Source organism: Nerophis ophidion, linkage group LG18 (genome assembly GCF_033978795.1).
Source record: "Nerophis ophidion isolate RoL-2023_Sa linkage group LG18, RoL_Noph_v1.0, whole genome shotgun sequence".
Lineage (NCBI taxonomy): Eukaryota > Metazoa > Chordata > Actinopteri > Syngnathiformes > Syngnathidae > Nerophis > Nerophis ophidion.
The window spans coordinates 22,700,997-22,713,593 of NC_084628.1; the positions used below are offsets into that span (position 1 = coordinate 22,700,997).

Genomic DNA, 12,597 nt, shown 5'->3' on the forward strand with positions numbered 1-12,597 from the left:
GATAGGCGCCAGCGCCCCCCGCGACCCCTAAAAGGGAATAAGCGGTAGAAAATGGATGGATGGATGGATATATATATATATATATATATATATATATATATATATATAGTACAGGCTAGAGGTTTGGACACACCTTCTCATTCGATGTGTTGATGACTATTTAAATCTATGAAAAATGGGATCCATTACCTATGTGCTTGGCACTCAGCATCAAGGGTTGGAATTGGAGGTTAAATCACCAAAAATGACTACCGGGCACGGCCAGCGCTGCTGCCCACTGCTCCCCTCTTCTCCCAGGGGGTGATCAAGGGTGATGGGTCTAATGCAGAGAATAATTTCACCACACCTAGTGTGTGTGTGACAATCATGGGTACTTTAACTCTTAAGTTAATATTGTGGATTGTCACTGAAGGCATCAAAACTATGAATGAACATGTGGAGTTATGTACTTATAAAAAAGGTGAAAATACTGAAAATGAATGTTTTATATTCTACTGGTTCTCGCCCAGAAAAGGGTGGAGTGCCATCTCCGGGTTGGGGAGGAGACCCTGCCCCAAGTGGAGGAGTTCAAGTACCTAGGAGTCTTGTTCACGAGTGGGGGAAGAGTGGATCGTGAGATCGACAGGCGGATCGGTGCGGGGTCTTCAGTAATGCGGACGTTGTATTGATCCGTTGTGGTGAAGAAGGAGCTGAGCCGGAAGGCAAAGCTCTCAATTTACCGGTCGACCTACATTCCCATCCTCACCCAAACTCATCTGTATACTCTAGCCTTTAAATAGACCTCCTTTTTAGACCAGTTGATCTGCCGCTTCTTTTCTTTCTCCTATGTCCCCCCCTCCCTTGTGGAGGGGGTCCGGTCCGATGACCATGGATGAAGTACTGACTGTCCAGAGTCGAGACCCAGGATGGACCGCTCGTCGGGACCCAGGATGGACCGCTCGCCTGTATCGGTTGGGGACATCTCTACGCTGCTGATCGGCTTGAGATGGTTTCCTGTGGACGGGACTCTCACTGCTGTCTTGGAGCCACTATGGATTGAACTTTCACAGTATCATGTTGGACCCGCTCGACATCCATTGCTTTCGGTCCCCTAGAGGGGGGGGGGGGGGGGGGTTGCCCACATCTGAGGTCCTCTCCAAGGTTTCTCATAGTCAGCATTGTCACTGGCGTCCCACTGAATGTGAATTCTCCCTGCCCACTGGGTGTGAGTTTTCCTTGCCCTTTTGTGGGTTCTTCCGAGGATGTTGTAGTCGTAATGATTTGTGCAGTCCTTTGAGAGATTTGTGATTTGGGGCTATATAAATAAACATTGACCTATGGTCATGAGCTTTGGGTCATGACCGAAAGGATAAGATCACGGGTACAAGCGGCCAAAATGAGTTTCCTCCGCCGGGTGGCGGGGCTCTCCCTTAGAGATAGGGTGAGAAGCTCTGCCATCCGGGATGAACTCAAAGTAAAGCCGCTGCTCCTTCACATCGAGAGGAGCCATATGAGGTGGCTCGGGCATCAGGTCAGGATGCCACCCGAACGCCTCCCTAGGGAGGTGTTTAGGGCACGTCCAACCGGTAGGAGGCCACGGGGAAGACCCAGGACACGTTGGGAAGACTATGTCTCTCGGCTGGCCTGGGAACGCCTCGGGATCCCCCGGGAAGAGCTGGACGAAGTGGCTGGGGAGAGGGAAGTCTGGGCTTCCCTGCTTAGGCTGCTGCCCCCGCGACCCGACCTCGGATAAGCGGAAGATGATGGATGGATGATGGATGGATATTCTACTTTCTTCAAAGTAGCCACCCTTTGCTCTAAATACTGTTTTGCACTCTTGGCATTCTCTCGGTGAGCTTCAAGAAGTAATCACCTGAAATGGTTTTCACTTCACAGGTGTCATAGTTTTGATGCATTCAGTGACAATCTACAATGTTAAGTTAAAAGTTAAAGTACCTGATTGTCATTAAAATAAAGAAGACGCAATTAAATGAGAAGGTGTGTCCAAACTTTTGGCCTGTACTGTATATGACTTATTTTTAACACTTTGATGACTCGGAATCCTCCGGGACCTTCAACGTTCACCAAAATGGAATATAAAATGAAAACTATCAAAATGCCCCCTCCCCCATCTTCTTACATTCTTTGTTACATTCAATCAAATTATTTCACACTGCACAAAAGTTGTACGTTTTAATACAGATCATATGTTGAGCACTAAAAAAAACTATGAAATCCCACGATAATAAAATATTTAAAAGTAGTACACGATCAGTGTGTTAATTTGTGTGACAGTGCGTTCAGGGAGCAGGTCAGACGTAGGCTTTGGCGGTGCTGCTGTCGAAGGTGGAAGCGGCCGTGTAGATGTTGTGCTGGCCCTGGTTGTTTTTGGAGTAGTTGTAAGAGAAATGTCTGCGGTAACAAATAACATCACAGAACAATGTTTACTTTGGGAACTGTAACACGGTTTGCTCCGTACACACTCTTGGCACATATTATAATCATGCTAATAACATGTGTTATTCATGTTACTGTACTGTGTGATGAAGTATTTGCATTGACGTCATCAAGCAGGTGGGATTGATATTTACAAATCCTTCAATTTGAATGGCAGCGCTCTCTTGTGTGCAGAGTGATGTAGTGCAATATGCAGGATTACCGCGCGGGAGGCTGGGACGAGCTCCTCCTGTAGGAACAACACAGCATTGCACCTGCGATCAGGGCCAGACCTGAGGCCCCCCAGCCCAGATAGAGACCGGTGCCCAACTCGTACCTGCGGCACACTCATCATCATCATCATCATCATCATCATCATCATCATCCACTAATGTGTCTTAGCAATATTCTAATTATCACCATAACTACTGTTAGCATCCGTCTCAGTAAAATGATAATCAGTGCATTGACTTTGACATTTCATTATCATTATTTCATCATCCTCATCCTCATTCACTATTATTCTTTTCATGACAAAATAATCTTTCTATTGTCGTTCTCCTCATTGCCTTCATTCACAATGACCTCTGGTGTATTCACCAGCCTGAGCATTATCATAAGTGTCCCCATCGTCATCATTCCAACACCTCACCAAAATGATAATCACATATCATCGTTGGTATGCGTCATTATCCTCATACCTGTAAGTATCGACACCCCTTTAGTCACCACCCCATCAACATCATCATCAGCATCATCATCATCGTTCTACACGTTTCTTTCATCAAACTGATGTCTAGTGTGTTCGCCAACATTATCCATATCATCATTAATGTCCTCATTCTCAGTCCAACACCTCATCTACGTCATCAACTTTATCATCTGTATTATCATCATGTTCCAATGTACACTCCCTGATCAACACTAGTATCATCAGATTCTCACCCTCAACATCTTTTTAGTCACCACTTCCTCATCCCCTTCAGTATTATCATTCTTCATTTCTTGATCTCTGTAGTGTTTGGCACTATCAGCATTATTATCAATGATTTTCTCATCAGCATCATTTTAACACAGATTAAAATAACTATCTGCATAACCATTATCATCGACGACATTATCAGTACTATCATAATTTTCCATCATTAAATCCTTCGCCAAGTGTCAACAGCATTTTAGTCATTATCATTATTATAAATCATCATTAGTCTCTTCGTACAATATGTTCATCATCCTTGTCATCTTGATTCTCATCAATGATCATGCACTTTATCAGTATTATCCTTCTCCTTCTCTTCACTGGTATTGGTATTCATCATTTTACACCCTCATCAACCTTACCATCATCGTATCGACACCCTTTGAGTCACCACCTTATGATTTTTCTTATCAAATGTCATCGTTACCATCAAATACCACCCCCCACATCAGTATTATCATTCTCTTTGTTCAAAACAGCCTGCTATCATCATTCATTATCATTTTAACACTTCATTGAAGTGATCACCATCCTCATAACTGTTATCATCATCATATCATCATACCCATTGCCCATTATCATCATCATTATCATCTCCTTCTAAATTATCTTCATTGTCATCGTCATCATAGTTCTCATCATTTGTTTTTCTCCTTCTCTTCACGATTGGTAATCATGTTTTTATCAACATCATTTCATTATTATCATCGTTGTAACATCATACTTTGAGGCACCACCTTTTTGGCAGCATCAATCCCATCAATTGTCATCGTTCTCATACATCAATGACTCAGGAGAATGATAATACTGATGTAGTGGATAGTAATTTCTTTGAATGATGACAACAGATGGGAATGATGATGCTTCTGATGAGGTGGTGACTCAAAGGTGTTTGTAATGTTGATCAGCGGGTAAAATAATGAATACCAGTAATAAACAAGAGGAGACTGATACTGCTGATAAAGTGGATGAGAATGATGATGAACATGTTGAATGAAGAGACTGATGACGATTTGCAAAAATGATGGTGACGATGAGGTGGTGACAAGAATTATGTTGACATTTACGAGGCTATCAGTTGTCATTATTCTCATAAGTTAATAATTTATGACAATGACATCGTCATGGTCCTTATTACTTACCTTCTTAATCCTTGTTATGAGTCATTATCATGCCCTACATCAGTATCAGCATTTTAATTTCACAAAGCTTACTATTTAACACCTCATCAAAATTACCATCATCCTCATGAACATTATCATCAACATCGCTTTCGGGATCACTTCATGATTACAGCCCATTATCAGGCCTGTTATTTTCGACGTCCTTTTCGCCACCTCATCCTTCTCATCATTTGTCCTCGGATTCTTCATTTTCATCGTGATTCTCATATTCTCACCCTCAATTGTCATTTTCAGCAATTATCGTTCTCGTTGTGAGAATTCACATCACAATCATCCTAATACTTCTCTTTTGAACCATTCTCATGATTCTGTCAGTGTTCTCATCTTCCCCCTGACCTGATTCCTTTGTGGAGAGGATTGTTGAAGTCATAGATGACTCTTCCAGCGTACCAGGACACTGCGATCAGAGTGAAGAGACCTGAGCACACGTATGAGGGGCGTTTAGGCACATTATTCTGAATCACCTCTTACATACACTACGGAAATCTTCTCATTTACACCACTGATTTTTTTCTCTCTCATACACACTACTGAAAAACTCTCACACACACTACTGAAATCCTTTCATACACACTAGTGCAGCGGTCGGGAACCTTTTTGGCTGAGAGAGCAATGTAAGCTAAATATTTTAAAATGTTTTTCTGTGAGAGCCATATAATATTTTTCTAACACTGAATACAACTAAATGCATGCATTTTTAATTATTAACAACATTTTAGAGTAACATAAGTCTCTTATTATTTTTAATAAAATTTTTATTCTGAAGCTAACCAATAATAAACAAAATACTTCTTACCAATAATGCGACTTCTCGAACAGGTGCGGTAGAAAATGGATGGATGGATTAAAATGCATGAGAATGTTTTATATTTTGAACGTTATTTTTAACACTGTGATTACCAGCCAAATTATTCATTACTTATTGTGTTAAGCAATGTCAGCTAAGATTTTTTGAGAGCCAGGTGCGTTCATCAAAAGAGCCACATCTGGCTCTAGAGCCATAGGTTCCCTACCCCTGCACTAGTGTATGACTGAGAGCGTTTTATTCATGTGAGAGGATCATTTTTCAGTTGTTTATGTGATAGTGTTTCAGTAGTGTTTATGAGAGAATTTCAGTAGTGTGTATGAGAGCATTTCAGTAATGTGTGTGAAAGAAAAACATTTCAGGAGTGTGTCTTAAAGGAAAACATTTCCGTAGTGTGTATGAGAGGCTTTCAGTATTGTGAGTGAGATGATTTCAGTAGATTGTATGAAAGGATTTCAGTAGAGTGGGTGAGAGCATTTCAGTCCTGTGTATGAGAGCATTTCAGTAGTGTGTATGAAGGGATTTCAGCAGTGTGTATGAAAGGATTTCAGTAGTTTGTATGACAGGATTTCAGTAGTGTGTATGGAAAGTTGTCCGTAGTTTGTGTGAGAGGGTTTCAGTAGTGTGTGTGAGAGAGAAAAAAATAAGTTGTGTGTATGAAATAATTTCTGTAGTGTGTATGAAATCATTTTACTAGTGTGCATGAGAGCATTTCAGCACTGTGTACAAAAGGATTTCAATAGTTTGTATGAGAGGATTTTAGTAGCGTGTGTGAGAGAAAAAAATTCGGTACTGCATAAAAGAGCATTTCAGTAGTGTGTAAGAGAGAAAAAAATCAATAGTGTGTATGAAAAGATTTCAGTAGTTTGTGTGAGAGGATTTCAGTAGTTTGTGTGAAAGGATTTCAGTAGTTTGTGTGAGAGGATTTCAGTGGTGTGTATGAAAACATTTCAGTCGTTGTGTAAGATGATTTCAGTACCATGGAAAAGGATGTGCAGTGTGGTAAGAGCATTTCAGTAGTGTGTGAGAGAAAAAAAATCAGTTGAGTGTATGAGAGGATTCCAGTAGTGTGAATGAGAGCCTTTCAGTAGTGTGTGAGAGAGAAAAAAAATCAATAGTGTGTTTGAAAAGATTTCAGTAGTTTGTGTGAGAGGATTTCAGTGGTGTGTATGAAAACATTTCAGTAGTTGTGTCAGAGGATTTCAGTATCATGTGTGAGAGAACAAAAATTCAGTAGTGTGGTAAGAGCATTTCAGTAGTGTGTGAGCAAAAAAAAAAATCAGTTGAGTGTATGAGAGCCTTTCAGTAGTGTGCAACAGAAAACATTTCTGTAGTTTGTATGAGAGGATTTCAGTAGCGTGTGTGAGAAAAAAATTCAGTAGTGTGAAAAAGAGCATTTCAGTAGTGTGTGTGAGAGGTAATTCTGACTAATGTCCCTAGTGGCCCCTCATGCACACACACACACACACACACACACACACACACACACACACACACACACACACACACAGAGAGAGTTGATTGCGTTCTTGGTGTTGGCAGTGATGCTTCAGTGGGTCACACCTGACAGGATGAACACGGCACCTCCACTCAAGACGATTTGACCTTTGACCTGGTCCGAGGTCCTGCCGATCTTGGTGCACTTGAGTCCCAACACGGACACGATGATGGCGGCAAAGCTCAGCACCATAGACATGATCATCAAGGCCCGGCACACCTGCACGTGGACTGGACCGCACGGACTGTTACAACTTTGTCCTGGCGCCACCTGTTGTTTCGGCGTGCACTCGACGGCGGGTCCTCACCTTGCAGGCCCAGAAGCGTCTTGAACTTGTTGCACTGGACCGAGCCAAGCGAGGTGGCGGCGCAGATGGTCCACAGCCCCTCATAGTACCAATGGCTGCTGGTGACCGACTCGGCCTGGCTGCTCACCTTCCACAGCTGCGAGGACGTGCAGCTGGACTGCAGACACCATGACAGCACGCCCAGAACCAGACCCACCACCTGCAGGCCCACCGCCATGCTGCTCACAAGTCACCTGACACTCAAGACAACATTTATCTTCTTATGCACGTCTAAACTGCAATGGAACATCCAGTTAACAAATTAATAACAATGTAAATATGACTAAAAACAACAAACTCCATATTTTTCTTATACTTTGATCACAATAAAAAGTGCTATACTGTACTGTGTATCAAAAATTAGGTTGTGATGAATTAACCTTATCTTTGTTAACAGGCCAAAACAACAATGACAAGCTGAACTGTGCTGTACACGCTGCACCGAAGTCCCTTTGGTGCCCTCACAAATTATCAGAAATCACAAAAGTCCTTCACTTTAACAACCATAATGCTACCTGACACTCAAGACAACATTTATCTTTTTATGCACAACGTCTAAACTGCAGTGGAACATCCAGTTAACAAATTAATAACAATGTAAATATGACTAACAACAACAAAGTCCAAATTTTTCTTACACTGTAAACACAATAAAAAGTGCTATACTGTACTGTGTATCAAACATTAGGTGGTGATGAAATAACCTTATCTTTGTTGACAGGCCAAAACAACAATGACAAGCTGAACTGTGCTGTACACGCTGCACCGAAGTCCCTTTGGTGCCCTCACAAATGATCAGAAATCACAAAAGTCCTTAACTGTAACAATCATAATGCTACCTGACACTCAAGACAACATTTATCTTCTTATGCACAACGTCTAAACTGCAGTGGAACATCCAGTTAACAAAATAATAACAATGTAAATATGACTAACAACAACAAAGTCCATATTTTTCTTATACTTTGATCACAATAAAAAGTGCTATACTGTACTGTGTATCAAACATTAGGCGGTGATGAATTAACCTTATCTTTGTTAACAGGCCAAAACAACAATGACAAGCTGTATTGTGCTGTACACGCTGCACCGAAGTCCCTTTGGTGCCCTCACAAATGATCAGAAATCACAAAAGTCCTTAACTTTAACAACCATAATGCTACTTGACACTCAAAACAACATTTATCTTATTATGCACAACGTCTAAACTGTAGTGGAACATCCAATTAACAAATTAATAACAATGTAAATATGACTAACAACAACAAAGTCCATATTTTTCTTACACTTTGATCACAATAAAAAGTGCTATACTGTACTGTGTATCAAACATTAGGTGGTGATGAATTAACCTTATCTTTGTTAACAGGCCAAAACAACAATGACAAGCTGAACTGTGCTGTACACGCTGCACCGAAGTCCCTTTGGTGCCCTCACAAATGATCAGAAATCACAAAAGTCTTTAACTTTAACAACCATAATGCTACCTGACACTCAAGACAACATTTATCTTCTTATGCACAACGTCTAAACTGCAGTGGAACATCCAGTTAACAAATTAATAACAATGTAAATATGACTAACAACAACAAAGTCCAATTTTTTCTTACACTTTGAACACGATAAAAAAGTGCTATACTGTACTGTGTATCAAACATTAGGAGCAGCTCACGAGTGGAGATAAAGGAGCGAGGGGGTGTGGGTCTGTGTACGTGTGTGCTTTTGGAAGAGGTACCGCTGAACGTGAGGTAGTCTTCTCTTCCGCTGTTAAACAGGTCCGCTTTGGCGTATTTTTCCAGAAAAATCATTTCTCATCACAATTAAAAACTTGCTGTGGTACGACGCCGGCTTCCTCTACCTTTTTAATACGAGCAGGCACAAAATGGCAGGCCGGCGGGACACAAAATAAAAGAGGTGTTCGCACACAGGCATATTCGGCGCGATCTAAATGTTCGTAAACTGAAAAGTTCGCAAATAGAGGGATTTTAGACCACTGTACATGTTGGTCCAGGTCCAGATAACGGTGCACGTTCAGGAGCTTATGCCTTGATGTTAGAGTGTCCGCCCTGAGATCGGTAAGTCGTGAGTTCAAACCCCAGCCGAGTCATAACAAAGAATATAAAAATGGGACCCATTACCTCCCTGCTTGGCACTCAACATCAAGGGTTGAAATTGGGTGTTCAATCACCAAAATGATTCCTGAGCGCGGCCACTGCTGCTGCTCACTGCTCCCCTCACCTCCCATGGGGTGAACAAGGAGATGGGTCAAATGCAGAGGTTAATTTCACCACACCTAGTGTGTGTGTGACTATCAGTGGTACTTTAACTCTTTTTATAGACAGACTTTGAGGTATTTTTCTATGTTCTTCAAAAGTCCTGTCCTAGCTTCCAGAATGAGACAAGTGTGTCATTGGTTCTAATCCAAGTGAGTCCTTGGTGACCGACTTAAACCACATCCTGTTTCAAAGGTGTGCTTTTACACTAAATCAGTAATTCTTAAACTGTGGTATACATGCTCCATCTAGTGGTACGCCAAAAAAATCACCTAAATATTCAAACACAGTGTTACTGTTCAAACTGTGTGGAATGGTACAGTGCCCAAATTATTCAATATACTTGTTAAATAACACCTCTGCCTTGTTTTTAATGAATATGTGGGCCTACTACGCTATTATGTTTGAATGTTGGTAGTTATGGTGGTAGTTGGAGAGCCAAGTATTTTCTGAGGAGGTAATTGGTGAAGACAGTTTGAGAACCACTGTACTAAAGTCTACAAAAGCAAACATCTGGTCTTCTTACCGTCCACTCAAGTCTGGAGGCCAACCGGAGTGCCAAGTGCTTTTCTTCAAAGTTCTTCCTTTCAGGTCGTCTTTTGAGATGTGACAGCTCCGGGTGCGAAATCTGATCTGGAACTCTGAGCCGCTTTAGCGTTTCGGGTCGATGAACTCCACAGAAGGTCGGCCCTCCAGAACACACATCGTTGTTGACGCTTCAAAAGCAGCCAGTTTCACAATCTGTGCAGGCTGGTCTTCATCAGCAACACAAGCCGAGGTGAAGACAAAGTAGGTTTAAAAGGTGTTAGCATCCGCTCTGTTGTCATGGAAACATGACTTGACTCTAAACCAGGGGTGCCAAAGTGAAAATATGCAAACGATCTGTGGGCCAAACAGCAATTTTTACCATGCGACAGCACCACTACTGAAGATTTTAGCTTCATGCCGCCTTCTGGAAATAAAATGTGGTAGAGATTGTCAGATTCAATAGATTAAGACAAACTAGCAGCTCAGTCCAAAGAAATTTACCGTAAAATTACTGCGAATTGACAAACTGCACCACAGACCTACTGAAACCCACTACTACCGACCACGCAGTCTGATAGTTTAAATATCAGTGATGAAATATTAACATTGCAACACATGCCAATACGGCCTTTTTAGTTTACTAAATTACAATTTTAAATTTCGCGCGAAGTATCCTGTTGAAAACGTCGCGGTATGATGACGCGGGCGCGTGACGTCACGGATTGTAGCGGACATTTTGTTCCAGCCCTGATCCCAGCTGTAAGTCGTCTGCTTTAATTGCATAATTACACAGTATTCTGGACATCTATGTTGCTGAATCTTTTGCAATTTGTTCAATTACTAATGGAGACATCAAAGAAGAAAGATGTAGGTGAGAAGCGGTGTATTGCAGCCGCCTTTGGCAACACAAACACAGCCGGTGTTTCCTTGTTTCCATTCCCGAAAGATGACGATGAAGCTTTACTATGGAACAGAGCGGTCAAGCGAACATGGTTCCCTACCACATGTCAACCGGCAGGTTTCGGTGAGAAAATTGTGGTAATAAGTCAGCTCTTTCCGTAGACATGAGCGGAGAGCTTGCATCATTCCTCGTGCACCTGTCAAAGAGGCAGCTGCGGACTCTCTTGCCTCCTCCGACCGGCCCTCCCCGAACGTGGGATGCGTCCACCGTGGAGGAGGGGGAAAAAAAAATATCTCAGCCCGGCCCCAACGGCTGCCTTTGCTCCGCCTCGTCGAGAAACGTGGCTTTCCTCTGAGACACTGGCAGTCACCATACCCCTCCGACTTTCACTAAAACACTAGTACCACAATAAGCAGATAAGGTATTTTCCAGAATTATCCTAGTAAATTTGTCTAATAACATCTGAATCGCTCTGCCGTGTAGTTTTTTTCTTTTTTTCATAGTCCTTCACTCTCACTTTCCTTATCCACGAATCTTTCATCCTCGCTCAAATTAATGGGCAAATCGTCGCTTTCTCGGTCCGAATCGCTCTCGCTGCTGGTGGCCATGATTTTAAACAATGTGAGGATGTGAGGAGCTCCACAACCCATGACGTCACGCGCACATCGTCTGCTACCTCCGGTACAGGCAAGGCTTTTTTATTAGCGACCAAAGGTTGTGAACTTTATCGTCAATGTTCTCTACTAAATCCTTTCAGCAAAAATATGGCAATATCGCGAAATGATCAAGTATGACACATAGAATGGACCTGCTATCCCCGTTTAAATAGGAAAATCTAATTTCAGTAGGCCTTTAAATACTAGTGGCTGACCTACCATTTTTTTTACCATCAAATCTAAGGCCATTGTTTTTTACAGTGCATTACTGTAAATTAAAAGACGGTGCCAATGTTATTTATTTGGTATATTTCTAGGCAACTGAGCTACCAGATGTTTTTTTGTAAAAAAAACAGCCATATTTTTTTTACAGTGCGTTACTGTAAGTTGAAAAACAGTCCCACTGTTATTTTTGCTGCGAAACTCTGGCGACTGAAAGTACTTGTATACCTTAAAATCTACATGCCCTCTTTTTATAGTGACTTACTGTAAATAGAAAAGTGATACCACTGTTATTTTTACCACAAAACTCTGGTGACTGAGCTGTCATGTTATTAGAGTAACATCTATGGCCATTGTTTTTATAGTGCATTACTATAACTTGAAAAACAATGCCACTGTTATTTTTACGGCAAAATTCTGGAGATTGAGCTGCTTTTTTTTTACCGTAAAACCTATGTTTCCTGTTTTTACAGTGCATTACTGTGAATTGAAAAACGATACCAGTTATCTTTATGGTAAGTTTGGCGGCTGAGCTGCCAGTTTTTTTAAAGAAAAAAATCCCCCCACGTTTTTTTCCTTTCAGTGCATTACTAAAACTTGAAAAACAGTACCACTTATTTTTACTGCAAAATTCTGGCAACTGAGCTGCAAATCCACATTACCAGTTTTTACAGTGAATTGAAAAAAATAAATAAATTGAAAAATGAAACTTTTTAAAGGTAAACTTTTAGCGACTGAGCTGCTACTTGTATACCATAAATCTATGTTCCCTGTTTTTACTGTTGATACA

At 41.4% G+C, this 12,597-nt stretch overlaps 1 protein-coding gene across 2 annotated transcripts; it reads right to left on the reverse strand.

The window, feature by feature from the left end:
* Positions 1-2,159: 2,159 nt before the first annotated feature.
* On the reverse strand, positions 2,160-10,176 carry LOC133536941 (claudin-19-like). Of its 2 annotated transcripts, none has more exons than XM_061877682.1 (6): positions 10,027-10,176; positions 7,189-7,421; positions 6,947-7,111; positions 4,915-4,996; positions 2,639-2,752; positions 2,160-2,391 (listed from the first exon to the last, which is right to left on the reverse strand). In XM_061877682.1, the coding sequence occupies exons 2-6, from the start codon at positions 7,403-7,405 to the stop codon at positions 2,292-2,294; spliced, it is 678 nt and encodes a 225-aa protein (XP_061733666.1). In that variant the 5' UTR covers positions 7,406-7,421; positions 10,027-10,176; the 3' UTR covers positions 2,160-2,291. The 2 variants fall into 2 exon arrangements, with proteins under 2 accessions (XP_061733666.1, XP_061733669.1); XM_061877685.1 differs by having other exon boundaries at positions 7,189-7,427; positions 10,027-10,153.
* Positions 10,177-12,597: the final 2,421 nt, after the last annotated feature.

Bases quoted from the DNA above. Each gene is read 5' to 3' on its own strand.
- LOC133536941 (XM_061877682.1), bottom strand. From the start codon at position 7,405: ATGGCGGTGGGCCTGCAGGTGGTGGGTCTGGTTCTGGGCGTGCTGTCA. The intron at 4,997-6,946 runs GTGTGACCCACT...ACGTGTGCTCAG, and splicing joins TGCCGTGTTCATCCTGTCAG to GTCTCTTCACTCTGATCGCA. The intron at 2,392-2,638 runs GTAATCCTGCAT...TTGTTACCGCAG, and splicing joins TCGTCCCAGCCTCCCGCGCG to ACATTTCTCTTACAACTACT.